At 39.9% G+C, this 26,057-nt stretch overlaps 2 protein-coding genes across 6 annotated transcripts; one reads left to right on the top strand and one right to left on the bottom strand.

Annotated features, from left to right (window-relative positions):
- Positions 1 to 69: 69 nt before the first annotated feature.
- LOC104025688 (survival motor neuron protein) lies at positions 70 to 9,798 on the top strand. 4 transcript variants are annotated; one of them, XM_075726075.1, is made up of 9 exons: positions 70 to 116; positions 203 to 274; positions 363 to 488; positions 785 to 985; positions 1,383 to 1,526; positions 2,551 to 2,622; positions 3,155 to 3,265; positions 4,175 to 4,260; positions 9,666 to 9,798. In XM_075726075.1, exons 1-8 carry the CDS (start codon positions 78 to 80, stop codon positions 4,229 to 4,231), a joined length of 822 nt encoding a protein of 273 aa, XP_075582190.1. In that variant the 5' UTR covers positions 70 to 77; the 3' UTR covers positions 4,232 to 4,260; positions 9,666 to 9,798. The 4 variants fall into 4 exon arrangements, with proteins under 4 accessions (XP_075582190.1, XP_075582189.1, XP_075582191.1 ...); XM_075726074.1 differs by lacking the exon at positions 9,666 to 9,798 and adding an exon at positions 4,984 to 5,219; XM_075726076.1 differs by lacking the exon at positions 9,666 to 9,798 and having other exon boundaries at positions 785 to 958; positions 4,175 to 5,219.
- On the bottom strand, positions 5,261 to 24,445 carry NAIP (NLR family apoptosis inhibitory protein). 2 transcript variants are annotated; one of them, XM_075726071.1, is made up of 15 exons: positions 24,192 to 24,445; positions 21,984 to 22,566; positions 19,721 to 19,820; positions 19,162 to 19,243; positions 18,225 to 18,276; positions 17,608 to 17,727; positions 16,397 to 16,496; positions 16,021 to 16,096; positions 14,704 to 14,761; positions 10,748 to 12,868; positions 9,947 to 10,114; positions 9,002 to 9,163; positions 8,804 to 8,890; positions 7,935 to 8,099; positions 5,261 to 6,921 (listed from the first exon to the last, which is right to left on the bottom strand). In XM_075726071.1, exons 2-15 carry the CDS (start codon positions 22,561 to 22,563, stop codon positions 6,557 to 6,559), a joined length of 4,236 nt encoding a protein of 1,411 aa, XP_075582186.1. In that variant the 5' UTR covers positions 22,564 to 22,566; positions 24,192 to 24,445; the 3' UTR covers positions 5,261 to 6,556. The 2 variants fall into 2 exon arrangements, with proteins under 2 accessions (XP_075582186.1, XP_075582187.1); XM_075726072.1 differs by lacking the exons at positions 8,804 to 8,890; positions 9,002 to 9,163.
- Positions 24,446 to 26,057: the final 1,612 nt, after the last annotated feature.

Genomic DNA, 26,057 nt, shown 5'->3' with positions numbered 1-26,057 from the left:
CGGCGCGCCGGAAGTGACGATTGTGCGCCTGCGCAGCAGGCGGCCGCGCGGGGCCGGGGCCGGGGCCGGGGCCGGCCATGTCGGAGCGGGTGCTGTTCCGGCGTGGGACCGGGCAGGTGGGCGCCGGCCGGGGTCGGGGCTGGGGGGCGGGAGCGGGAGCGGGGCTGTGGAGCGGCGGTAAAGGGGTCTGTGGCCTCCGCAGAGCGACGATTCGGACGTGTGGGACGACACGGCCCTCATCAAGGCGTACGACAAGGCGGTGGCCTCCTTCAAGGTAAGGGGGGCGGCCCGGGCGTAGCTGGACCCTGGGCTGAGGCCGCTGGATTGCCTTTTATTGTTTTTCCTCCTTTCTTTTCCCGCAGAACGCTTTAAAGAATGGAGAGTGTTCGGAGCCTTCGGACAAACAGGAGCAGCGCCTGGGGATGAAGAGAAAAAACAATAAAAAAAACAGAAATAGAAAGAAAACCAACACGGTGCCTTTGAAACAGGTCGCCTGGCCTGTAAATGCTAGCGAGGCTCGTAGGGCATGTTGCACTTTTCTGTGGTACTCAAAAGTAGCTTTTTCATCACCTTCAGAGTAGCATTCTGGGGGTGGGGGGATGATGACGACGTTATAAACCTTATTTATAGGTTGCACTGAACAATTTCACTAAATACAAAAGAAAAATGTTCTGGGCGGGAGTCATCTTTCTCGTGGTCGGGACAAAAAGTAGCTTAGGAAAAGGCATCTTTCTCTCTGGTCATTGGTGTAGGTATTTACTAGCCTCTCTTGCTTCTGTTGCAGTGGAAAGTTGGTGACAGCTGTAATGCTGTTTGGTCTGAGGATGGTAATGTGTACCTAGCAACTATTGCCTCCATCAATCAGAAGAGAGGCACATGTGTTGTTACTTACACGGGATATGGAAATCAGGAGGAGCAGAACCTGTCTGATCTACTTCCTCCAGCCAGCGATGAAACAGTAAATGTGATGGGGGATTCTGGGGAGGTGAGGGACACTTTTTCATCCTGCTGAAAAGGAAAGAGGAAGTGGGAGAATCAACTCTTTCAGTATTTCTGGTACCACTGTGGTGGTCAGAGTGAGAATCGATACCTGATTCCATTGTGAACGGACACAAGCTGGTGGAGGGAATGGAAGTGTCCCCTTACTTATTGAACTCAGCATGGAAGAAAGGGAGGGGACAAAAGAAATTCACGAGTGAAAGATAAGGTAGCTAAAATGGTGAGCAGATAAGATGATGAGGTTATAAGATCTTTCCTGAGTGGCAGTGGGAGGGCTGTGAGAGGGTAGGATGTGGATGGGGCTTTCCAGGCTTTTTTTCACTAAATTTGCTTGCTGTGAACTCCTGTTTAGTGCATCTCATAAAAATGTCATGGTCTTCTAGAATGAAAATGAGACTCCATATTCAACAGATGAAAGTGAAAAATCTTCCCAGTCACCTCGAAACAAAAACAACTGCACGAAAGCAAGATTCTCCCCTCAAAACCTACGTTTTCCTGCACCATCAGCAGCCCCAGGCCTGGGAAGGGTAAGCTCAGCCTTATCCAAAATAATTCATATATCACTGTTAAGCCTGGTATTATAAATTCTGAGACAATAAGATGATATTTATCATTGTCTAGAAACCAAATAACAGCATTTTGAGAATGGATATACAGATACACGTTAGAACCTGTTGGTATGTCATTTTACAACAATCGGGCCACAATGTAGCCCTTTCGCAGTGCTGCTGCCTGGTGAGGAAAGCCTTCTCCCTAGCTAACACTTGCTTTGCAATTCCCTGTAACTTAAAAGAGGGATGTTGTTCCCTGGACTGTGATAGTGCTGTTAATGATAGCACTGCTGATGTTTTAATATTGCGCTTTTTCTAGCCAATTGATATGTTTCACTACACAGGACAGTGAAGGCAGCAAAAGTCGTGTCTAGATGTCATAGAAGCTCTCAGCTGTAGCTTCTCTATTGAATTATAAGGGCTGGGGTATTGATATACTCTTCAGTTTTCCTGTTGTGAAGGAGTCTAAATAATAGCTCAGGTGAATGCAGCATTATGTTTTCTAAATATTACTGTTCGGGCAAGATTTCTTTGTAACGTTTTCTTTTATCTTTTTTTCCTTCATATCAATAGACTCGTATCTAAACTTACTTTAAAGACATTCACAAGCGTAATGGAATTTAGTCAGCATGTGCCCCCAGCCACACAGGAGCAGAGAAATTATCTGTTTGCCTGTGGGTAATATTAGATGTGTTTCTTCATGTGAGGGCGCAACCACTGATTTCTATTTAGAAAAAACTTTTTTAAATGCTTGTTTTAACTAGAACCCTGTTTCAGCACTGTTCACCTCAGTGGCATGTGTAATACAAGCTTTACTTTTCCAGTCATGGAGTGCTCCACAGAAATAGCTACTGTGTGTTGTTTTTGCAGTTTGGTTAAATTGCTGGGATGTGTTGTCTTTAGTGTAAGGTTTGTGAATTGCTTCAAATAATTCTCTTAAATAAAATCCTAATGCCTGAAAGTTCTTTTTAATTTGTACTATTCCATGTTTTCACTGTAGCCTGGATCAAAATTCAGGGCACCTCCATCATTTTTATCTTGCTGGCCCCCACCCTTCCCGGCAGGACCACCGGTAAGTGATAGGAAAATGAGAAAGAGAGTGTCAGAGATGAGTATTGCTGATCTCAAGTTTTCTAACTCAATGTGCTCGCCGCCTGCGTTTTTAGAACATGTTTCTGTGTTAGAGTCTGTGTTTTCCAGGTATTTGATAATGCTTTCAGTTACAGATGTTACAAGAATCTAATGCACAAGGTCTGATCTGCACTCATTTTTATGACAGTGAAGCTGTTGGAAAGCATATCAAGAGAAAAATTATTTGAAGAAACTGCACCGTGCATTTGATTAACAGCATTTTACTGTTGTGGATAAATGTTTTCCCTTAATAAAACTCTTTGTGTACAGTCAAGCTACAGGAATCCTATTTCTCCTAGGCTTTGGAAATTACATGTTTTCAGAAATGCCATCTTTTTTGACTCCTTTTCAGAGAATGCGTTGAGAATATTTTTGGATTTTTCAGTTTTATATTTTGATCTTTTAGAATTGGTTGCTATGTAACCTGGGATATGCCCTATTGAAACACAGACATTTCCTTTGTGATTTCGTAGTTGATTCCTCCTCCACCACCTATGAGGCCAGACTCTGCTGAGGACGATGAAGCGTTGGGGAGCATGTTAATAGCCTGGTACATGAGTGGTTATCACACTGGGTATTACCTGGTACGTGCCATTTTTGTCTGAAAATGTCTTTGTAATTTTGCTTTTGTGTTGCTGCTGCTGTTTTCAGCAAGACGTTAGACAGGAAGGACTGCCTTTTAGATCTGTCATTCTAATTTACGATAGCTAAATTCAAGGCTATTTTGTATTGTATAAATATTCTTGTCCTTGAGTAGGAGTCACGTGAGCCAGTATAGTCCATGTTGTTTTAGTTCTTTGTTCCACCGGAGGGGTCCCATTAGGTACTTTTATAGCCGGTGTTTTATAGCCAGTGTGAAACAACCAGTTCTGTCTTTGAGGACAGGTGGGGTAAATCTGAATATTTTTATTATTTAGTAGTCTTCTGTGTATTTTCTTTGAGCATGAGTGGTAGTATCACACTTAGGATCAGATCTGGCATTTCTACAGAGACTATTCATCAGTAATTGTTTCAGGTGATTGTGAAGGTCCAGCAGGAGCTGTCGTCATAGTTGTGAAAAATCTGTGACATGGAATATTGATTTCTGTTTTCCTTTGTACGCTTAGGAAGAAAGAAAATTACAGGAGGGATTAAACTCTTGCATTGGGGAAGCTGGAAAGGGGGGATTTGGTGCCATAGGGTATCTTCAGAAGACTAGTTTTGGAAATTCTCTCTTCACATTACATATAATTGTGGATTGCTTTCATTTACTTTTAATTGAACAAGAAATATATATTTAAGATTATTCTGTAAAGCCACTGATTATAAAGAAGACATGTAGTTTGGCTTTTGTCCTGTTTAAACCGCCCATTCTGATTTCCCCAAAGAGTTAAAAGCTATTGCTGATTTGTGAAGGACTGAAAAAAAATTGTCCAAAAATGTTTTTGTTCTGCAACTAAAGCTTTTATTTCCATGTTAGTAAAAACAAGATTTTACTAAATTGTATCCTGTAGGGTTTAAAACAAAGTCGAATGGAAGCAGCACTGGAGAGAGAAACACATGCAAAATAACTGAATATCCATCATTGTTTTGAAGGATTGTAAGTATCATAATTTTGTGCTAAATGAAGATACAGTGTCGCTTGACGAATTTGTTTGAAACGACAGTTCATTTTACAAGCTCTCAACAAGTTTTGAATTCTGTGCAAAAACTGAGCTTCGGGACTTCGATCCACTCTTATAGCTTTCTACAAAGACCACTTCTGCCAGTATTAATCCCTTCATTGCTTAGCAGCTGTGGAATATAGTATTTTCTTGACTAGAATGAAGAAAAGTATTCTGTTGCTCTGATGAGAGGTTTAACTACAGCATCGCTCTACATCAGGATTAACAGCGCAGCTTACTTGAATTATTAAGAGTTTTCTTATTTGTTTAGGGGCTGTTTCGAAAATGAAAGGTTGTTATGTGAAATGCAGTTTTTGCATGTATGTACACGTCTTCAGAAGTAACTGCTTCTTTAGACAGACTGGATATCAGGATGTATAGCTAAACTTTGTTTTCAGGACAGGATCAACATTTCAGTTTGATATTGTTGAGCAATTCTGTTCTCATTGCTTCAGTGCCTGTGCTTTTATTTTAAATCCTTTGTTTAGAATTCTGCAGTGTATTGTTCAGTTCCTTATAGGACAAAACTATATTCTCTTGGGGACTTGTTTTTCTGATTTTCTGTGATGATATGTAATTTCTGTGCAGCTGAGTAATTCTTGTTTGTTTGTTTAAAACCAAAAAGCTCTTGTATACTAATTTTTGCTTCTTTTTTAAAGCCAGGTACAAATCTTTCCCACTGAGAGGTGTATATCGCTATGCACTGATGGTTGATGGTGAAGATCAGTATTTTATCAAGACAGTTAATATTAACATTTTCTTAACATTGAACTGCCCCTGATAACAAGTAACTTGAGACTAGTAATTATATGTACATTGAAGTGAGTGATTTTTTAAAGACCTCTAGTCCAATGTATTTAGAAAGCACTGCAGCAATAAAATATTTTTTACTTCACTGAAACAATTTGAAGTCTTTTTACCACATGATAGATTTAAGTCTTTCAACCCCACATGATAGATTTCATTTATTTCTCATTTTAACACCTCTTGTATTCCTCAGTCGTCTTATCTGAGTGACAACACAAGGACTAGCAATTACAGTATATTCTTTTAAGAGACAGTTATGGCAGCAGTGTATGTTACAGTGGCCACTGGTGGCAATGGCCTGGAAAAGGGTATACCGTGATATTAAAAGAGGTATCTTATGGGTCTGATTAGAATCCTCAATCTGACAGCTGCATTTTTGTTTCAGATGCTTGTTAATAAACTTCTACTTCTCAACCTTCCAATTTAGGGGTGTGGTTTGTTTTGGGGTGTTTTTTATTTTTAGCTTCTGTAGGCATCTGTCTCTTGGATGAATGGCTAAAATACACCAGAAAGTTTTGCTGTGTGGCCTTTTTCTGAGTACCATTACTAAAAGCAAATGAGAAGCAGCAGACTGTGGAAAGGTTATGGTCAGAATGGACTTAGATTTCGGCCCTTACAGTCTTAACTCTTGTACAATAGAGGCTGCAGCCGTAAAACTCAACTGATTTAGTTAATGCCAGTGGCTTGCTTTTCGGGGAAACTAGCCAAATACAGACCTGAACTTTGCTGCGTTCAGTTCCTTTATCTGTGAGCGAGCATCAGAAAATCAGTTTTCCCACAAATAATTGAGCAAAAAGAGAAAGACAGAATCTCAACTTCCCTAAACGACTTTGAAGGCTTTTTCTTAATTGTCTAGCTGAAGTAAATTAAGATTGCTTGCAGTGATGCAAAGCTTCTAAATCAGCTGTTCAGCAACTGTTCATTGCTAAAGAGGCACAACTGCTGTCAGGTAGTCCTGTGTTAGTATCTGGTATTACATTACAAAAGTGGCCTTTATCAGGTTTTAACACTAGTAAAATCTAGCATCCCATATTACTTTTAGTGCAGTCCTGACCATAAAGGGGTCTATTGTTTTTATTTCATAAGTGATTAATGTAATTGATTTCATTGCAAGCAAAAGAACTGAATTGAAATAATTTATTTTAAATAGGCTTTAAGCAAAATTTTACGTTTTTCTTTGGAGGATATCACTTAGGTACAATCTTTAACCATGTTTGCAAAGCAAGTCAGGTTTTCGGAGTTACATTAATCCTGTCTTCTGTTCCTTGATCCTTTTACATTAACCTAACCTTGCTGTAGAAGAGTGCCTTGTTTCATCCTGGTAAAAATTTTACAATATATGTTTGTTTGCAATGCAGGTGTGTAATGCATAATACAAGAAGGAAGAAAAAAAAAAAACCCAAGCCCTAACACTTTCAAACTTTTCTAGTCTTGAAGAATTGGTGAAAATGGCAAGAGCCATTGCCAAAATAATTTTAAACTCCTAGACTGGGGATGTTGCTCCTTCATGATATCAAACATTTTAAGGTCCTCTGCATCAAGGAGCCAGCCCAGCATTGCTATTGTCACAAGACCAGGCAGTCGAGAAACACACTGGACAAATGCTGTCACTGTTGATGCACTGGCTTTGATCTGATGTGTGAACATACGGTTAATGTTCAGCTCTTTTAAAGCAGGCATGTTATCAAGTGTTCTAAAGAAGTTTCTCCAAGCAGTTTCTGTAATGTTATGATTTCCTGACAGTGAGAGCATTTCAAGCTTCTGGAAAGCTCCACAGTTTGCAACCTTAGCTGCAAAAATAAACAGACATCAGTAAGGATTTAAAGATGCTCTAAACCCACATGAAACATGCAGTGACACTGAGGTATTGTACATTGAAAATAAAACAAAGTTGTTGCTATTAGGTTGAAAAAAGTAGAACTTTGAACTCAACTCATTGAAGCATATCACTTGACTGATAAAATAGAGGATACTTCAGCAGGCACATTAATACCTAGTAGAATAAGATACCAGTGTGTTTACAAGTGTTCAGATACCACTCTTGCAGAGCAAAGTAAATATACAGCACTGGCTTATGCAACCACTTGAGGTCAGACACCGTATCAGCTTTGCACAGATGCGAGATACTGAGTTTAACAATCTCTTCCATGCCTGTGTACCATCACATATGTTCTTCAGTCTTGCCTTACAGTCAGCCTACTTACAAGATGGGACTCATCATCAAGTCACTATATATACTAAAATGTGTGTCAAAAATAAAGGAAGTTGATATGACAGACTTAGCATTTGCTTACAAAAGAAGATATTTTCCCTAGCCTATATACGAGATGGTGGTTTTAAGATTATACTAAATAAGTATTAAATTCAAGACATATTTTGGGTTTTTTTTTTAATATACATACTATATATATATATAAACACCACAGTTTTAACAGCTAGGGCATGTCAGCTAATATAACTAGGAATTAAGTTATGAATTTCTATTTTAAGTCAGTCTTTTTTCCCACTGATTATTTTTCTTGTAATTTACATTGCTTTGTAGAAGACAAGGGGGACAAAGGAGGCATTTCAAAAGCGGTTTCAGCAAAGTCTAGTGTGTAAGCAGTCTGGATACACTTTGACGAGCAAGAAATGCTTTGGACTGTGTATAGAACAAACAGGAAGAAATTATACCCATTAAAAATGACAAGTAATTTGAAATTGTTGTAATGTATTCAAAGAGAAGATTAATTTATCCTGAAGCAGTATCTTCTCTACTCAGAAATGTTATTTCATGTTTGAAGTTCCTCCTTTAAAAACTTACCTATCTCTAATAGGCTGTCATCATCCAGACATAGGCTAAATGAGAAGTATCTGAGGTGCAGCAGGTGTAGGCACTGCTGAACAATCAGTTTGGCTGCAGACTTTATTCCCTTCCCTGCAGGAAGGATGAGCTCCTCCAGGTTAAGAACACCACCTAAACTGTATGCTGCAGAGAGAAGATGACATTTCCTGTTAAGATTAAATAAGTATGCATTACCTAATTCTTGTAATGTCAATGAGTGACAGCAGCAGAGCCAGGTTAAAAAAAAAAAATTAAATTTAGATTCTGGGAAATAGGTTACTATCAGCTTTCTTTCCTCAGGTTCGCCGCTGCCATTGTTGCAAAGGTCACTTCACTCTGTAGCTCAATAGTTTGAAAAGGACATCAGCAGAAAAGGCAGAACTACTTCTCCAGAAAGGGTCTAAGAGGTCTCATGAGTCCTCTAGAGGTAAAAGGAATCTTCAATGTTGCCAAATGCAAGGGACCCACAGGAATGAAAAAGAAATGAGGGTAATCCTCCCTTCCCAAAATGCAAGCCATTTCAACCTTTCTCTGTTCCCTATAGACGTGATTTTTGCAGGAGGACCATCTTGGCTTTCAGAGGTGATGAACACCTCTGATTCCACAGTTTAGGACAACCATCCATCTCACTTGGCTCATCCCTCTCAGAAGGACATGAACACATGCCCTTCATCACAAACTGCTTTGTGAGACCTGATTTAACATTCTAGTTCTAGATACTCTCCAGTATCTCAAATGGCATTTAAGCTGTTCAAGTTATTTCTTAAGATCTCCAGAAGAACCTGAAGCAAGATAACTCTGTGAAATGCAACAAGTGAGATCAGCTGAAATGAAAGATATGTACAAACCAAAGATTTCACAAGCTTCCTTGTCATCAAAAGCCTGGTTTTCAAGATTCAACACTTTGAGAGAGACAAAATTGGGCAGAGCAGCAGCTAGGAGGAAAGAAAAAAAAAGTATACATTGTCATTCTTGCAACTGAAAATTAGCAGTTTCAACTATTAAGTTTTAAAAAGTGAGTTTTCTGTATTGAAAAAAGTTCCTACCTAGCAAAAGCAAATGTTGATCTCTCAAAAACAACCCAGTTAACTTGATTTCTGTTAATTTCTTGCATGAAGAAATTGCTTCCAGAAGGGATGCAGAATTGAAGCAGCTGGAGCAGTGCAGGTGAAAAACAGAGAGGTCTTGGAAGCTTTTAATAAATTCAACTACAAAACAAAGTGTTACAACACTGAAGATGCATTGTATAGTGAGCAAAGGTCAAAAATCCAGAAGGTTCTCCTAGCTCCACCTGCGAACTTTACTGCAAGCAAGTTTTGCTGTAGATTCATTTCTGGTTTCTTTCATGTGAAAAATAGTCTAGTTTTTCAACATTTAGTGGGACTGGAACTCTTTAGATGCCTTCCCCCTAGAGTTACTAGTTTTAGGTATGTTGTAAAACCCTATCCCATGGCCAGATATTGAGGGTACAGTTCACTGAATGTTGTTTGTACTGCATGTTTATATTGAAGTACAGCTGGGTAATTGTTATCATAGTGTACAAAAAAAAAAAAAATGGTTAATCTAGGGTTGCTGGACTGAAAAGTAAGCTTCTTCCTGGAATAAGGCAGCTGAAACAGAAGTCATGATCCACTCATCAGCCTGTCAGAACAGCTGTGCACATGATCTGGACTCAGTTGCCAACTGTGCTCCCTCTCTTCTTCCTCCCAGGGGACTGTGAGCAGTGAGAAGGGAAAACACTCACTCCAGGAAAACAGAGCACAGTCCTGATCATTCCTCTGTACTAACTTACGGAGGTCAACAAAGTTACAGCACTGAAAGGTTGAGCTACTCTTTTTTGTTGCAGTCATAAACTCAAGAGTAGAAGCTGTGGGGCAGAAGCAATGGGAAGAGAGATGCTACATGCCTGTTAAAGAAGAAATTAAAATTGCTACTCAGTATTAACAAATCATAGTGGAATACAGTACCTAAAGTTTTAAAGTGCACCTTACCCAGTCTAGAGCTGTTTTCAAGCTTGTTTCTGCTCACCAACAATTTCTTCATCTTACAGAGATTTTTGAAGCCATCAGGTATTGTATCAAATACATCGCAGTTCTCACATTGCCTCACTGACAATTCCTCCAGGCAGATGAATTTGTCCAAATTTGAAAAAAGTAGTTCTGTGATGAAGCCAGACAAATGTACAATGAAACTGGGTTGATCTGTTTAATCCCTCCCCTCTTTTCTTCTGAAAATTTGCCAAGGTTTTTGTAGCTGAACTTCGTTATCTCACATCCTTACATCTTTGGCTCCCCCCTTCTCTTGACTGCTGCTTCCTGTCCTCCTTGTACCACTGCCCTTCCCTGCCAACCCATCCTCTGCTGAGGCTTCTGCTGCTTGCAGCCTGAACATATGCCTGGCAGGATCCCATGAATTCACCTGCACTGGCCCATATGCTTCTATTTTGAAAGCCCGGTGCAGACCCACTCAGATTGCCCCAAGCAGAAAACGCACATCTGTTGGTGCCTGCTAGTGTGTCCTCCGTACTGCACTATCCTCTCCCGAAGTGCACTTCTGCCTCTGTAGTGACATACACCTCTTAGATCAAAAATCAGTATCGAGGTTGTGGTCTGAAATCAGGGGCCAGGATGGAAATCTGTTAATGTAGAATGGCTGCCTATCCCCTGAAATGCATATGGTAGAAAGGCAGCTTTATTATTTACGGATATGGAGCTGTTCAGTTGTCAGGCACCAAGGGGAGGGGAAGAAAATGAGAGAAAAATTACATCCTGCCAAAATTCAGTATGCTGTACCTGGCACTTCTTTTTCTTCTATCTCAAGACATTCCACAAAAGACATCGAGAGAAGTAATTCTTGCTCTGTTTTGCTCAAGTTAAGATGATGTAGACTACATTTTTTAAAATGTTCCTTGTACTCTTCAATAGCGGGTCGGATAACTTCTATGAATCCAGGACTGTTATTCAGCTGAAGTTCAATATAATCCGAAATGGAAAACAGTGTTGTCAAATTTCTGAGGTCAGCTTCCTGAAAAGAACTGATGTTGCTGAATGTACATTTTAAAAGCCGCATCTTCCCTGTTGTAAATAGGAAAGGACGCACAATGGAGTCTGGTAGATGTCTTTGTATCAGCGAACGAAATGTGTTAATTTGTTTTAATTCTTCTTCCATTTTTTGTGCCCTGTCATTACAATGTGTAAATGCAGGAGCATAATCTCGGTCGATTGTTGGAATCTCCAGTGAAGAATAGCAAGCACCTATTTCACGTATATCAGGATCTTGTTTGTGTTCACTTCCTTGTACTGAAACCTGAAAACTACTAGGTAGAGACAGCGATTCTGGGTAATCCTGAAAAAAACGCAACTTAGATTTTTGTGGTGAGAAAAATGAACTTAACGAAATATCTTTGCCTCTTAGGAAATTAAAAATGATTGGGGCACACGCAGAGACAGTATTAGTCTCATAAACTACAGAAGTTGCAAAGTTCAGTAAATACTGCATGAAAACTGGAAGAAGCAGTTTTGGATCAAAAAAACTTAAGTGATCAATTAATGACATTCTCATTGGAAGGTCTGAATGGTGCTCCAGGTGTTCATCATTTTCTGACTGGCTTTCCAATGACCCCTTGCAGTCAGTCAGTTTAAATAAATAGGATATAATTTGGGGGACTGCTTTGGAAGACAAGCTGCAAGTGTAATGCAATAAAAAATTATAGCGCCCAGCAACTTTTCTAAATGTGTTGATTTGCTGCAAGTACTGCAGCCCTCGCTCCAATTTTTCTTTTTCATCAGAAACCAGGAGCTCACTCAGTCTTCTCCCTGCAAGAAACTCCTGGAACAAGGGGTGAAAGAATTTGTAAATTGGATGAAGCCTTTGAGCAGTAAATTTGCTCAGTAAACCCAGCCTAACAGCTTCATCTCCATCAACTCCCGCTTCAGCTAGATCACGCTCAGTGAAATCAAAGGATGGCTTGAAAACACCGGTTAAGGCAAGCTCACCACATGAGGAAAACATAGCCAGTACATGTTCTCTGTTTTCACTGTATTTTAGTAAGTGATAGAGCAGATAGGCTTTAAAAATAGCCTTATCACTGATTATGTTACCCTTTGGGTGCTGTACCCAATACGCAGCGAGAGACACCATAAGAAGTGGTGTCTTTAGAATGGTCTCCATAGACTTTTCAAATGCCACCTGACGCAGAAGTTGCTCCACAAGGACAATATTGTAGGAGAACAATTTCTTTAGTACATACAGAGTGCTGGACAGAGGGAACTCTGCAATGCTTAAAGTGGTGGTTGCATACTTGCGAATTTCTCTCGTCCTGTTAGTACGGACAGCAACAACCAAACAGTGCTGGTAGAGATGGTTCCTTTGTATAAGTTCTTCTACAGTTTGGGGCACTGAATCCATCTCACTATAGTCATCCAAAAGAAATAAGACCTGGTTTTTCAGTGGCTGAATTACATCTCTTAGAGTTGTTTCTGTTAATGGTCCCACAAATCCTACTGGTTGATTGCATATAATATCAGCCATGCTCTGATCTGATTGTGCATTAGTCAGGGAGAGATAAAATACAAACTTAAACCTTCTCAGGATGGGGCAGCAGCCTGAGGCCCAAAGAAGAGCTATTTTCCTGAGCAATGCTGTTTTTCCACTTCCTGCTTCACCTTCCAGCACAATAGTGGAGTCAAGGTTCGCAAGGATTTCATGAAGAAAGAGATGCTGTATTGGCTGATCATTAATATCCTTTGAGACAACTGACAGGTCCCCATAGAGTAATTTCAAGTCAATAGCCAAGTGGTTTGAGTTCCCAAAGGAAAACAATTTGCTGAAGCTCTTATTGTTGTAAGCTTTTGCAAGTTGTTCAGTCAAGTTCTTTGCTTCTTCAAGACACTGACTTTCAACAAGTGTTGTGTCTGCAAAAAGGATGACATTAAATCCTAAAACGTAGTGAACAGTTGATTCTGTACACAAAAGTCAAATATAGTCAGCTGTCCATTAAACTGGAGTAATAAGAACCTGAGATTTTCTAAATAATGGAAAAAACTGGTATTGCTTCTGGATAAACCAAGTTCCCACAGTTTCTCCTTGTCCTACTCAGCTGGCGTTGCATCCATCTGGTTTAATGTGGGGTTACTTTGTGTGTAGCGAGTAATCAAGTGATAAACTTGAGCTAAAAAACTTTGCTGGACCTGACCTAGCTCTGTGCAGAGATACGCTGGTATCTCGGTGCAATGATCCCAAGCCTTCCGTGGTCTGGAAAGAATAATGAGCTTAGATGCAGCACTGTGTCGGTAAACAACTCACTTGCCAGCCTCGCAAGCACGCTCAGAGAGTGGTAAAGACACATTCAGTCGGCACCATCCAGACAAAGTAGTGTTAAGCTTGACTTAAACATCCTTTCTGGACCCACATTAGCTTCCTACAGAACCGCTGAGTCTCTGCACCATGCTCTCTAAAGCTGTTGATTTGCTAGGGTTTCTAAGTTCTGGTACAGAGCATCGATTCTGGATAGAGCCAGCTATGTTGTCTGTGCCCATAGTACAGTTTATCCACAAAATAGATAAACTGCCTCTAAATAGGTGTGTGGAGGCTGTACTTTGGTATTTCCAAACAGCTGAAATAAGGTAAATGTACTTTTACATTGATGTAATTATACAGATATGCAGTGTATGTATTGCCAAAAAAGCCCACAGTCATCTGTTATATCAAATGAAGCAGTACCATTTTATTCTTTGCATATTCAGCAAAAGTACAATGAACCCCAGAAATGCTCACTGGCTCTTCCTGCACTTCACTAGGAGATGACACCAGAGAGCTCCTTTTCTGAAGAATTTGAGACAAGGTAGGGTATATTTATGCCATAGCCTGGGGAACTAGGACTTCATACCAGAAGCATCCCCAGTCACTTTCAGTAAAATGGAGATGTACATGTTGGTGAATACAAAGAATGAACAAACATCTTCATTAATAAACCAGCAACTATGTCTTTTATTGCTCCCTCCACCATTTCAGTATCATGACACTTTCAGGGCTGTAAAATGTGCTTTCAGTGCCTTCAAAAATTACAAAACAGCTCATCTGATACATATATCCCAAATAATTTTGGCATTTCTGGGAGGCAGTAATAGCCATTTTTGGATTAACAGAGGGCTGCTAAAGAAAGCATCTGGGCAGTACCACTATAGCAAATTTACTTTTGAGTTATCAACTCTGTGCTGGCACATCGGTACTTTTCTGCAGCAACTCAGTGCAAACTCATTGTGTATGAACTCTTCCCTCAGAAATCCACACACATGTATCAACAAAACCACTCCCTTGAAATGGCCATAGTGTTTGGAAAAAGGAAGCATGAGAAGCAGAAGATAGTGGAAGGTTATCCCAACTTAGTTTCTTTTGTATCTAAAAGCGTGTACATGTAATATGTAGTAGACAGCTGACACATGTGTGCAATTTTCCAAAACATGAATGAAAAATATCATACCATATTGTGACAGAATAATTTAGCTTGCTTATATGCCTCATCTGCACAGAAGTGACTCTCGCCTGCTAAGGGATTGGTTTATATTCATAATTACAAAAGCAAGCAGTAGCTGATAGATTCTCTACTGTTTGTTTGTTTTGTCCCTATATATGGACAATCCATAAACCTTAACTCAGTCCTTACTTCAATGCCCCCTAAGTAAGGGGCAAATCCAGAAAACCATTAACAATCCTCTCAAACTAAAATATGGGGCAGCACAGTACTTACCAGCTCCTACAGGATGTAGCGTTGCTTTCTCTTCAAGATCTGCTTTACAGGGAGTTTGCTAGAAAAACAATAAATCCAGTTATACTCCCTTAAATATTTATTATTTAGTTCAAACTGAGTTGCTTAGGTACCAGCAAGCACCAGCAGCTACAAGGGCAATTTACAACAGATGCAGTACCAGCTCTGTATTTTTCAACACTAGCAAAATTCTTTCACTCCTCCCAGAAGCAGGACATCGGATGTAATGCCCCTCTATCGTTATCTCCCTCTCTCTCCCCTGTAAGCTTCTTCCATCCCAGGGTTTTGCTGCCTGCCTACCAAGGATACGAGGCCCAGCTCTGATACGACGCATGCATAACCTTGACACAGACCGCCGAGAGAAAGCGGTGAGACAGGCTGCAGAGATGCAGGGGAGGTACCGCCACAGGCAGAGGGAGCAGGGTGAGGCAGGGTGGCTGACGGCCGGAGCGTGGCTGATGGCCGGAGGACTCCACCGAGTGCCTGCCCAGCAGAGACCCTTTGCCTGGGCGCGGTGGTGAGCACGCTAATGCTCAGCCTCAGAGCTGGTGACACCCCAGCTCTCTCTAGCACGAGTTAGCGAATAAATAATCGCTTTGTACTTCTCAGTTGTGTACATCCTCAAGGTGCCTGAACAAACCGACCCAAGAGAGGAGCTGTGAGATCTCCCACAATAACACATCCTGCACAAGACCTCTCCACTAGCTTCCCCCAGTGCCAAACTGGGACTCAGCTTTACCCCTCCCACCAGCCTCTCTGCGCTGGCCCCTCGACAGCCCTGCGGCTCCCGTGGCTGTGCCTGGCACCCCGGGCTGGGGTACTTTGCTGCCAACAGAGCAGCCCAGGGGCCCGGGCGCTGTTGCAATTGCACACGTTACAATTTGCCAGCAAAGGATGATTGCTGTTAATTACCAAAAAGCTGATTGCTAGTAGCTGCCCTGTAGAGAGTTGGGTCGATGCCTGCAGGCAGACAGCTGCTGTTTAAGAGTGCGTGTTTGAACACCGCAGGTACCTGAGGCACAGGGCTCACACCTTTAAAGGTGTTTATAGGGCTCTGTAAACACCCCTACAGAGGCAGAGGGGAGCTGGTGCTGCCTGCACCACACCGGTGCAGGTCTCATACCCCCTATTCATTCAGCACCCTCCGAAATACGTTGCATTCAAAAGGTTGTCCAGGATGAAGAACTGCAACAAGCTGCCGATGCTGCTCATTCTGCGCACACACATGTGCAGAGACTCCCCGTAACTGGAACTATAATTTAAAATGGCAAAGCATAAAAACTGCAGACTGGTGCAAACCTGTGCAGACTGTAATGTTGATGGGCTCTCTGGTTGTTCTTCCAGTGACTTTCCAAGTACTTCCAAGCAGTTGGAACTAGAATGAAGTTTTCAAAAGACACAACAGTTAGTGCAATGCATTGCTTCAATTGCTTGCATTTGGCAGAAAGATGGAACTTTTTCACAAACATTCCTTCTGTTTGGAAACTTTTACTGTATTTCTACATTTAAACATTAATTTTAAAAAGGGTTTTCACAGAGGCACAACATCCTATACGCTCAAGAAACATATAGTTATTTATATACATTTAAAGTAGTATTAAAAAAAGAACAGCAAAAGTATATGGCAACGTTCATCACACAGCAGGAAATTGTCTTAAGATACTCTGTCACTCACTCAGGGAACCATTTTGCATGCTCTTCCATTGGATCATCACCTTCGTCCCATTCACGTAAGCAACCTGCACAGTTGAAGCACTGTACGCTATCACCTTCTCCTGCAAGCAAGAAATTATGCACCTTAAAAATGGTCACGTACATGATTTTTTTCCTTACTAACATGCCAGCAGCATAAAAATGGCAACAAATCAGTGGTTTCATGAGGTTACTTTGGTGATCTCTATCTGTTACTGGAATTACACGCTTTTATAAATCACAAATAATAAAGATTAAATCAAGGACAAGAAAATGCCACAGAATTGAGAGATGTGCCATTATTGCTCTTTTAGTGACACCAGACAAATGAATACACGAGTGCCCAGATAAATGTTTTCTCCTTTCTAAAAACATATCTTCCTCGCAACTCTTTGCTCTGGCTTTCACCTCAGACAGGGTCACTCCATTTCGATTCCCTTGCTCCAGCTTTTGTAAAAGGCATTCTGATTTTGCAGCTGCATTTCTCTCCTTAATGAGAGTGTCGTGGTTTAGCCCAGCCAGCAACTCAGCACCACGCAGCTGCTCGCTCACTCCCCCTACCCCGATGGGATGTGGGAGAGAATCGGAGGAGTAAGAGTGAGAAACACTCCTGGGGTGAGATAAGAACAGTTTAATAATTGAAATAAAGTAAAGTAGTGATGATTATAATAACAACAACAACAATAATAACAATAATAATAGTAATATACAAAGCAAGTGATGCACAATGCAATTGCTCACCACCCGCCGACCGATACCCAGACAGTTCCCGAGCAGCGATCGCTGCTCCCCAGCCAACCCCCCCCAGTTTCTATACCAAGCATGATGCCATATGGTATGGAATAGCCCTTTGGGCAGTTTGGATCAACTGTCCTGGCTGTGCCCCCTCCCAGTTTCTTGTGCACCTGGCAGAGCACGGGAAGCTGAAAAGTCCTTGACTAGCATAAGCAGTACTCAGCAACAACTAAACCATCAGCGTGTTATCAACATTCTTCTCCTACTAAATCCAAAACACAGCACTGTGCCTGCTACTAGGAAGAAAATTAACTCTATCCCAGCCGAAACCAGGACAGAAAGCTAAAGCAAGATTTCAATTACATACCAGGACTATCTTGAACCCCTCTCCTACCTGCATTGGAAAGTGTATCTTTTTACTTGTCTTGTGTTTATATAGCTAATAAACTTGGTTCAAACCTCTATAGAAAAACCCAGCTTTAGCAAGGGCGGTGGCTTCAACACGGGCTTCTGCTGGCCAAGTTTTAAAAGAGTCCAGTCGAACTCCTTCATCCTCAAAGATGTTCAAGACGAGATCACCTTTGCAACCAAAGATATTTGATTAGTTAGGAAAGCTTTAGCCTGCTATCAGATTCTCTGAAGCAGGAACAGAACTAGATTGCAAATATCTCAGGCTTACAGCAAAGCAAAAGCATAACTACAGAATCAGATCTTTCAGACAATTGTAAGTGTATATTCTTGATTTGTATAGATGAAAATCTCTGTTTTTCCTTTCAAAGCCTTCAGGTTTCATTTATTTTTCACCTCTCTCTTACACAGGCAAATGCAAGTGAGATTGATCTACTTAAGCAGCATGTTCTATATTTAGCTTCTATAGTGAACGAATTTTTATTTGCGGCAAAAATTTGAGAAATACAGGACCAATACTTTTTCACACATGTAATCTTCCTTAAAAAAAAAAAAAAGGCAACAAAAAAGCAACAGTCTGGAGCAGCTTTCGTTGTTAATGATGATGTACAATAAAAATATGAAGGCATTATTTTCTAATGAAACAGTCAATATATCTTATTTTTTACCTGTTGAAGTAGATAAATTCTCCTTGATAAAGGAAGCTGTGAAATGCCTCCCCTAAGTGGAAAATTAAAAATTAATACTTATTTCTATTATGCATTCTATTTTCATTTAACTTTTCAGCTAAATAAAAGAAATAACTATAATATATAAACAGGGTTAGTACGAAGTATCAACATTTAAAATGTTTTCAGTTTGAGAGAATTTTCTGAAGAAGAACTGATTAATGACAGGTTACTATCAGTGAGAAGAAATGTGTCTCCTCAAACAGTAGCAGCAATAAAGAAAGAAAAATAGCACTGCTGTTTTTAAGGTATCCAAGATGGTGTTTTCCAAGTGATACTTGCAGTCCTCTCATCTTACATCAGCTAATGGGTTTAGCTTCCAAATTTTTTTGAGATTTTTGTGGCATAGGCGTTTTAATCATGAAAGATCTTACACATATTATATTTTTTCTGATGAAAGCAAGCCCCCCAAAGAAAGATGAAGTCTTACAAGAAGAGCTAGCAGGGTAGAGTTCACCTAACCTGACTTCAGCCATGCAGAAGTGCTTAGTTTAGCATACTCACCTACAATCTTCCTAATAATCAATATATATGTATAGGTGCCATGAGGAGTTAATTAAACTGTCTGTCTTTGAGTAGGATAAATGCCAATTAGAGGTATGTTGCTTTTAATCAATGGACTTCCTAGGTACTGCCTAGGCAAGGAGCTTGGATGCACACATCAAAATAAACTTAGATGAAACAAATTCCACCTAGAGTGCATAGTGTTAATTTCATATGCAATTATATCTAGCTTTTGGGTTGTTGGGCTTTCTTTTAGGAGGAAGAAGGTGGAAATCAGGATCAAGGCCTAATTTGCCTATCTTCAAGTCCCAGATAGTGCCTCCTTGGGGTGTATTCCACAACAAAGGAAGATCGAAATAGATTACAAGATTACCACCACTCCAACAAATCCACTGTAGGTTTCAATGTAATTTTTAATTTCCTTGCTTGATTTCTTACTTTTAAGGAATTCACACCTATAAAAAAAAAACCAAAACATTATTCTTAAGCATTAATTCCAGTTAAAATTCTGGAAGCAGTGTTTCAGTCATTAAGAGGTGCATACTCAGGATTTTTCACAACAGAAAGACAACGAAACAAAGGCAAACTTTTTGGTGCCATCAGCATTGTTCACATGACATAGTGACTATCTGAGAGAACAATCAGCTGGCTTTTGCTCAATGAAAAGCCCATGGGAGATCTCTAGAAAGTACAGAAAACAATATATATAGAATAATTATAAGGTTAGGGATAGCAGACTTATACTGTTCAGTTCTCAGAAATAAAGATCTGCTGAAATCAATTGTCTGAATATAACAACCCTGAAGACAAAAGTTGGGGGGGAGGGGGTGGTGTTACTTTCCAGCATCATTGCTGAGGAAAAAAAGAGATATCTACACAAATCAACCTTTTTGTACATATAGAAATATTTCTAGAACAGTCAGTCAACTTACTCAGGAAACCATTTAGCATGTTCTCTCCAAGGATCATCACCATCTTCCCAATTTCCCAGACATCCACCACAAGCAAAACACTGCACTGTATCTTTCTTGCCTGCATGTAGAGAGTTACAGATCTCAGAGATAATTACACATTTGTGTGTTTTACTTGTTCACACTCTAGCCACGTGACCACAAGTAAACTGGTATATATCATTGGTCCAAAATTTGTAGCTAACGGAAGCCTTTTTCTTAGATTATAGCAAATGAAACTAAAAAGGTTGACAAAACTGCTTAGATTTCCATTTAATTTCAGTTGGGTCAGTCTGGGTCTAAACTTAGTGCAGATCCAAAGGTGAAAATATAAGGTAGATCTTTCCATCAAAACAAAACTTCAGAAATATCTGAGAAATTGTACAAGCTTGATACAATCGAGTTGTCTTTTTTGTTGGCTACTTTTTAAAATTTTGCATTCTAGCTAGTCAGTTTATTTGTAAAAGCTAAGTAAATTAATAATTCTAGAAACCAAGGGAATAGGGTGGGAGAACTAGAATTTACGTCCCGAAGTTAACATATTGATAAGTCAGCATAAACGTGATGGAAGAAAGACAGGTCAGTCAAATGGTGAAATGCCAGTATATAAAATATTCAAGGATAATTGAGTAAACAGTGCTAGAAAGAAAAGGAATATCAGATCTTAATGATATCTTAGAACAAAATCGAACTAACCAACAAAGAGCAAAGATTTTCTACAGTCTGGAATCTCAGGCCTCTATTGGAATAGTACAGTTCTTGGTCCATATTACCAGCCAACCAACCAGGATGACAAAACTGAGTATGTAATGCTCAAAGAAATGAGAGAGGCACTGTGGGCAAGAAATAGAATTGTACCCAGTGACTCCAGTTATACCCCAAGCAGACTGCACAAATACTGCCTTGAGATGCAAATTAGAGATGACTTTTTTTTAGAGGCTATCAGGCATAATCTCATGGGGCAGCTGGTTAGCAAGCCTAAAAGATGATGTGACTTGGTATTGAGAAATGCACCGGGAGGAGCTCGAAGTCTCATAGTGGACGTGTCACTGTGTAACCATGATTGCAATTTACTTATATGCAACATCCTCCACAGAAACAGGGAACCTACCAAGGCTGTGTTAAACTTCAAAACCAGGAACCATGTAAAAGTAAGGAAGCAGAAATAGCTGACTAAAAAACCACCAACAAAAAAAACCCCAAACCAAAACCCAAAACAAAACCCCCCAACAACTCTCTTACAGGCATTTGAGAGTTTCCTGAAAGATGATTTGCTGGAAGTGCAACACCAGCATTTTTTAAATTTATTTATTTATTAGAAAAGACTTATGAAAAGTTACGGGAAAGGAGTGACTGATAGGAAAATAAATCAGATTACAAGAATTAAGAAGGGATCATTCAAAAAGCTGAAGCTTTTGAGCACAGAAAACAGAAGGCTCAAAAGCTCTGAAGGATGAAGTGTGAAAATAAAATCAGACAGGCTGGGGGGGAGGGGGGCAGAGAGGGAAGTTCAAGAGTAACAAGCTAAAGGAATCTAAACCTTCTTCCAGATTGCAAGAACAAAAAGCCAGTGAAGAGAGGTGGTTAGCCAACTGCTAACCAGGCTGTAAAAGAACCATTCAAAAGGGACAATGCAATTGCAGAGGACTTGAAGTGACATTCTCTGCAACATTTGCATTAATGTTCACTGCAGAAGAAATCAGGCAGATACCCATTGTCTAAACCAGGGTGGGCCATGCAGCAGAAGGTGGATCCAAAATCAAAGCAATTATGCAGTATTTTATGGCTGAGTGCGGAAATCATAATGCCAATATTTAAAAAGCAGTCTGCACTTTTGGGGGAGAGGAAGAGACATCAGGTCTGTAAGCGTGGCATCTGTTACAGACAACTAAGCAGAAAAAAGTATAATTATCCCACTGTACAAACCCGTGATTAATCCACATCTTAAACAGCGCATGTGATTGAGGTCCCCTCAACTCAAAAAATACTGTATTAGAACTGGAAAAGGTGCAGGGAACAGCAGCAAGGATGATAAAAAAATGTGGAACACTTTCTGCATGAGGAATGGTTGATTTGCCTATGTTCTTCAGCCTGGGAAAGAAAACATTTATGGGGGACACAATACATCACAAAATGATGAGTGGCACGATAAAAAAAAAACGTTATACCCGTTCTAGTATTGTAAGAAGACTTGTACTGTTTTATAATCAAAACAGAAATCCCTCCAGGCATCGCTTCCAATTACCTGTAAAGAAAAACCCAGCTCTGGCAAGGGAATCAGGCTTTGTTCCTCTGGCATAGAATGGCCATCCGTCGAAGGACTGCAGCCTCGTGTCCTCTGCGCTGTACCTGCAGGCATGGCCTGCTGCGTTCTTTTCCAACTTCTGAACACGTACGTCATACTTTGAAATATTACCCACCTCTTTGCCCAGGACAAATTCACAAGTGGGACTAAATTTCTTGTGCTGTTCGTATGGGGTGTATCTAACCTTCATGGTAAATAAAACTAACCCACAGCAAAAACACTGCACACTGGATTTAACAAGCGTGTGATAAAATCCAGCAGCTGCCATTTCTGTGAAAGCCCATGATGAGTAAGACTTATAGGACAAGAAAGACTTTAATCTATTGTGTTCATTTCTCATGGCAGGGTTGTAACTCTTCTGCATCTGTTTGCGGACTTCTTGGAATTCTGCCTCTCTCTCTTCAACAAACTTGTGAATATCAAAGGGTGTATCCAGGAAATACGCTTGCAATGCAGAAGGATTCAGCTCACGTATTTCATTGTCATTCGTCTCCACTGTAAGCTCCTCTTTGGCAGACATTTTCTGAAAAAACCAGGAAGACTACCAAATTATATTACCTGCATCTTTTAGAAAACATTCAGTCATCTCCTCTGTTACCTTAGTAACGTATTTTCTACAGGTTATAAACATTTGATTTCACCTTACTAAGAAGAGATAAGGTAACTGCAGAGTTGATATAAACAGGTGTATTATTAAATCTGACTAGCCAAATTGAGACTTCTGCAAACTCTGACCACTGCCCTTATAATGACAGTAACAATTATCCTGAAGCCTTTACAACCAAAATGGAGGGAAAGAAGAGACATAAACAGGTGACATTTGAGCAAGATGACACAGGTGATTGGCAGATCCTAAGAGCTTCATCCTGCAGCTTAAAAACCTAGAATGGCCTCAGTAAACCAATATGCCTCTATCATCTCAATTCTTCCATCTCAAAGGCATGACTGAATGTCGCTAGCACATTTTAAATTTCTCCTTAAATTAGGAAAAAAAACAGGTGGCAAAACATACAATGCCAAATGGAAGGTGGAAGCAGAAATGAAAAATAGGGGAAAAAAATCAGAGAAAGCAATTGTTTTATTGCAGTATTTTTAAATTTTAGCTGTTTTCAATATAAGTAGTGACTAGCAGGAATTGCATAATCCTTCACAAACAGGAACTGTGATTTCATCATCACAAAATTAAATTAATTTGGCAATGAAATTTATTGCCAAACTCATAATGTCAATACTTTCCTCCAATGGAGTGGTTTTATTAAATGTTTGGTATTTACACTAGTCTTCTCAAATATAGCTTATCTTGTAGAAGTAATAACTTTTTGTTGTTATTAGTACTATGGTAAGACAACCGTAGGAAACATTTTGCTATGTGATGGTTCAGAACGCAGCAAACATGTCTACAGTTCAGCTCTATATAGTCAAATTCTGCTCCCCCCACCTCCAAAGAGCTTTGCTTTGTATTCTCAAATAATTGAGGGATCTTAAGAGATTTACAAAACATATCAAAACAAATTAATCCTTAAGAAAATGATTCTAAATCCAGAATCTCCAACCTGTTGTTTTTACTCTTCTTCACTGGTTATAAAAATCACATTCTCCTCTCATAGGAAAATTTGTGCTAAATAATTTAAGTGCTTTGAAATCCCAAGGCAAAAGGTGCTGAAAAAGTTGCAAGACTTTTTCTTCTTCAAGTTCTATTCTTTTTCAAGTTCTATTATATTTTGAAAAATTACTTTCGTGAATTGCACTATAGGCACCACATTTATTTTTCCTAAGTGTGGAAACATGATTCGTATTCAAATTTGATGACTTTTAAAATAAAATTAATTTACTCTCATTCCTTCAGCCAGGAGTCTGCACAATCCAGTAATGCTTCAGTTAGTACTTCATGGCATTTTTCATCCATAAACTACATCACAATCTAGAATTAAAACTGTTCCTCATATTGCATGAGACAGATCAGGATGCCATGCAAATTCTTCAGGAGTTGCAGTTGTTATGCAAAACTAAAACCAGACATTTCTTTTACTCATGCTTTCTATTTTCAGCAATTCCAGTCTTGTAAATTAGTTACAACCGTGAATAGATGGTAACTTTTATTCCTGCAAAGAAAGTACATAAAAGGGAGAGTACAGCAAGGGCACTCACCTTTCCAAAATTGCCTTCACTCCACAGGGTAGTGTGCTCTCTACTCTCGCTGTGCCTTCCAGCCTCAACCTTCTTGCCACAGTTGCATCCTCAGCCCCACCACAGCATGTTTTTGTCTTTTTGTCTCTTCCCTCAACACTTTCAGTCCGAAGCGTATTATGCAACATCTTCAGGAAGCATAAGAATTTCTCACAGGCCTGCTAATAACCTCACTGATTGCCTAATCTTGTGGCAGATCCGGTAAGTGAGAAAATACAAGAACAAGAATGAAACAGGTTGTATCTTCCCACAAGCAAAGGAGACTTGAGATCCAGTGAATCCCAATCAGAGTACAGATGAAGGAAGCATTTCCTCCATGCTGCTTTAAATATAAAGGCCACAGCTCAAATTACAGCAGAGAAATGTTGCCCCAACAGCGATTTTTCAGGACTTAGTTTGAACTGTTCTTTCTATCCAATGAGAAGGGTGGAAAAGTACGAGCCAGATTATTTCTCAGACCACAAGCACATAATGGAGTATATGGGCACAACTTCTACTTCCGAGTATGTTATTTTGGTATCTAGCAAGAGACAAAGCTATAACAGATTTAAAGTGTTTTGACAAAACCTTTTTTTGCATTAGTAAATGCTGATGGTGAAGGTGAAAGTATTATCAGGAAACATTGTATAAAGATGCTGTCACCAGTATCAGAATTCCCAAGAGCCAGATGCTTAGGGCATTCCTTTGGCTTGGAATGGCCTACTAGACTACACCAAAACCCATGAATATGTAATTTTTCTGCTAGCTTTTAGGACACCCTTACAGTAACAGGCACTGCAATCACCTGATTGCACAAAGGATTTATAGGGATTGACTCAGCACAAAATAAAACACAGATGCCAAAACAGTCATTTTTCTGCCACCACAGTAGAATTACTGCATTCCAGCCAGGCTGCAGGCATAAATAGTAGAAAAAGCACAGAAGGAGCTATGTTAACAATTGAGAATTTGCATATTTAAAGGACTTGAAACGAAAACTGCCTGTGAAAACTGAGAAGTAGCATGTATTATCTGTATGTGGTGAGCATGAAAAACAGGGAGCTAACTTAAGATGGGGGTTTGCTTTTTTTTTTTTGTTTGCACTTTTAAGATTCAGTGGTTAGGTTAGATTATTGCTGTTCCTAACCTGACAACAAAGCTCACAATTTTAAAAACTAAGTTGGATACATCAGTGACTGAGTTACTCTGTCATAAGGTGACTTCAGAAAACCAGATGTGACATACAGCCTTAGGCAGTGCACCATCACAACCTCCTCTTACTGAGGTGTAGCATGTTATATTCTCACAAGTTCAAACTGCAATCGCACTTTGAACAGACACTGTAAAAACATAGATCATAGAATCGTTTAGGTTGGAAAAGACCTTTAAGATCATCCAGTCCAACCATTAACCTAACACTACCAAGTCAATCGCTAAACCAATTAAGGGTAGAGTAATAATTAATTTCATGTTTCCTGGCTTGGTGGCTGGATTATTTATAATGGAAGTAAAAACTAGGCATCATTAAGATTGGAAAGGACCTCTAAGATCATCAGTCCAACCATCAACCCAACACCACCATGCCCACTAAACCATGTCCCCAAGTGCCACGTCTACACGTTTTCTGAACACCTCCAGGGACAGTGACTCCACCACCTCTCTGGGCAGCCTGTTCCAATGCTTGACTACCCTTTCCGTGAAGAAATTTTTCCTAATATCCAACCTAAACCTCCCCTGGCACAGCTTGAGCCCATTTTCTCTGGTCTTATCACTTGTTACTTGGGAGAAGAGACTGACATCCACCTCACTACACCCTCCTTTCAGGTAAGGTCTCCCCTCAGCCTCCTC

This window comes from Pelecanus crispus, chromosome Z (assembly GCF_030463565.1).
Source record: "Pelecanus crispus isolate bPelCri1 chromosome Z, bPelCri1.pri, whole genome shotgun sequence".
Classification (NCBI taxonomy): domain Eukaryota; kingdom Metazoa; phylum Chordata; class Aves; order Pelecaniformes; family Pelecanidae; genus Pelecanus; species Pelecanus crispus.
This window is presented reverse-complemented; position numbering and strand designations above follow the sequence as displayed.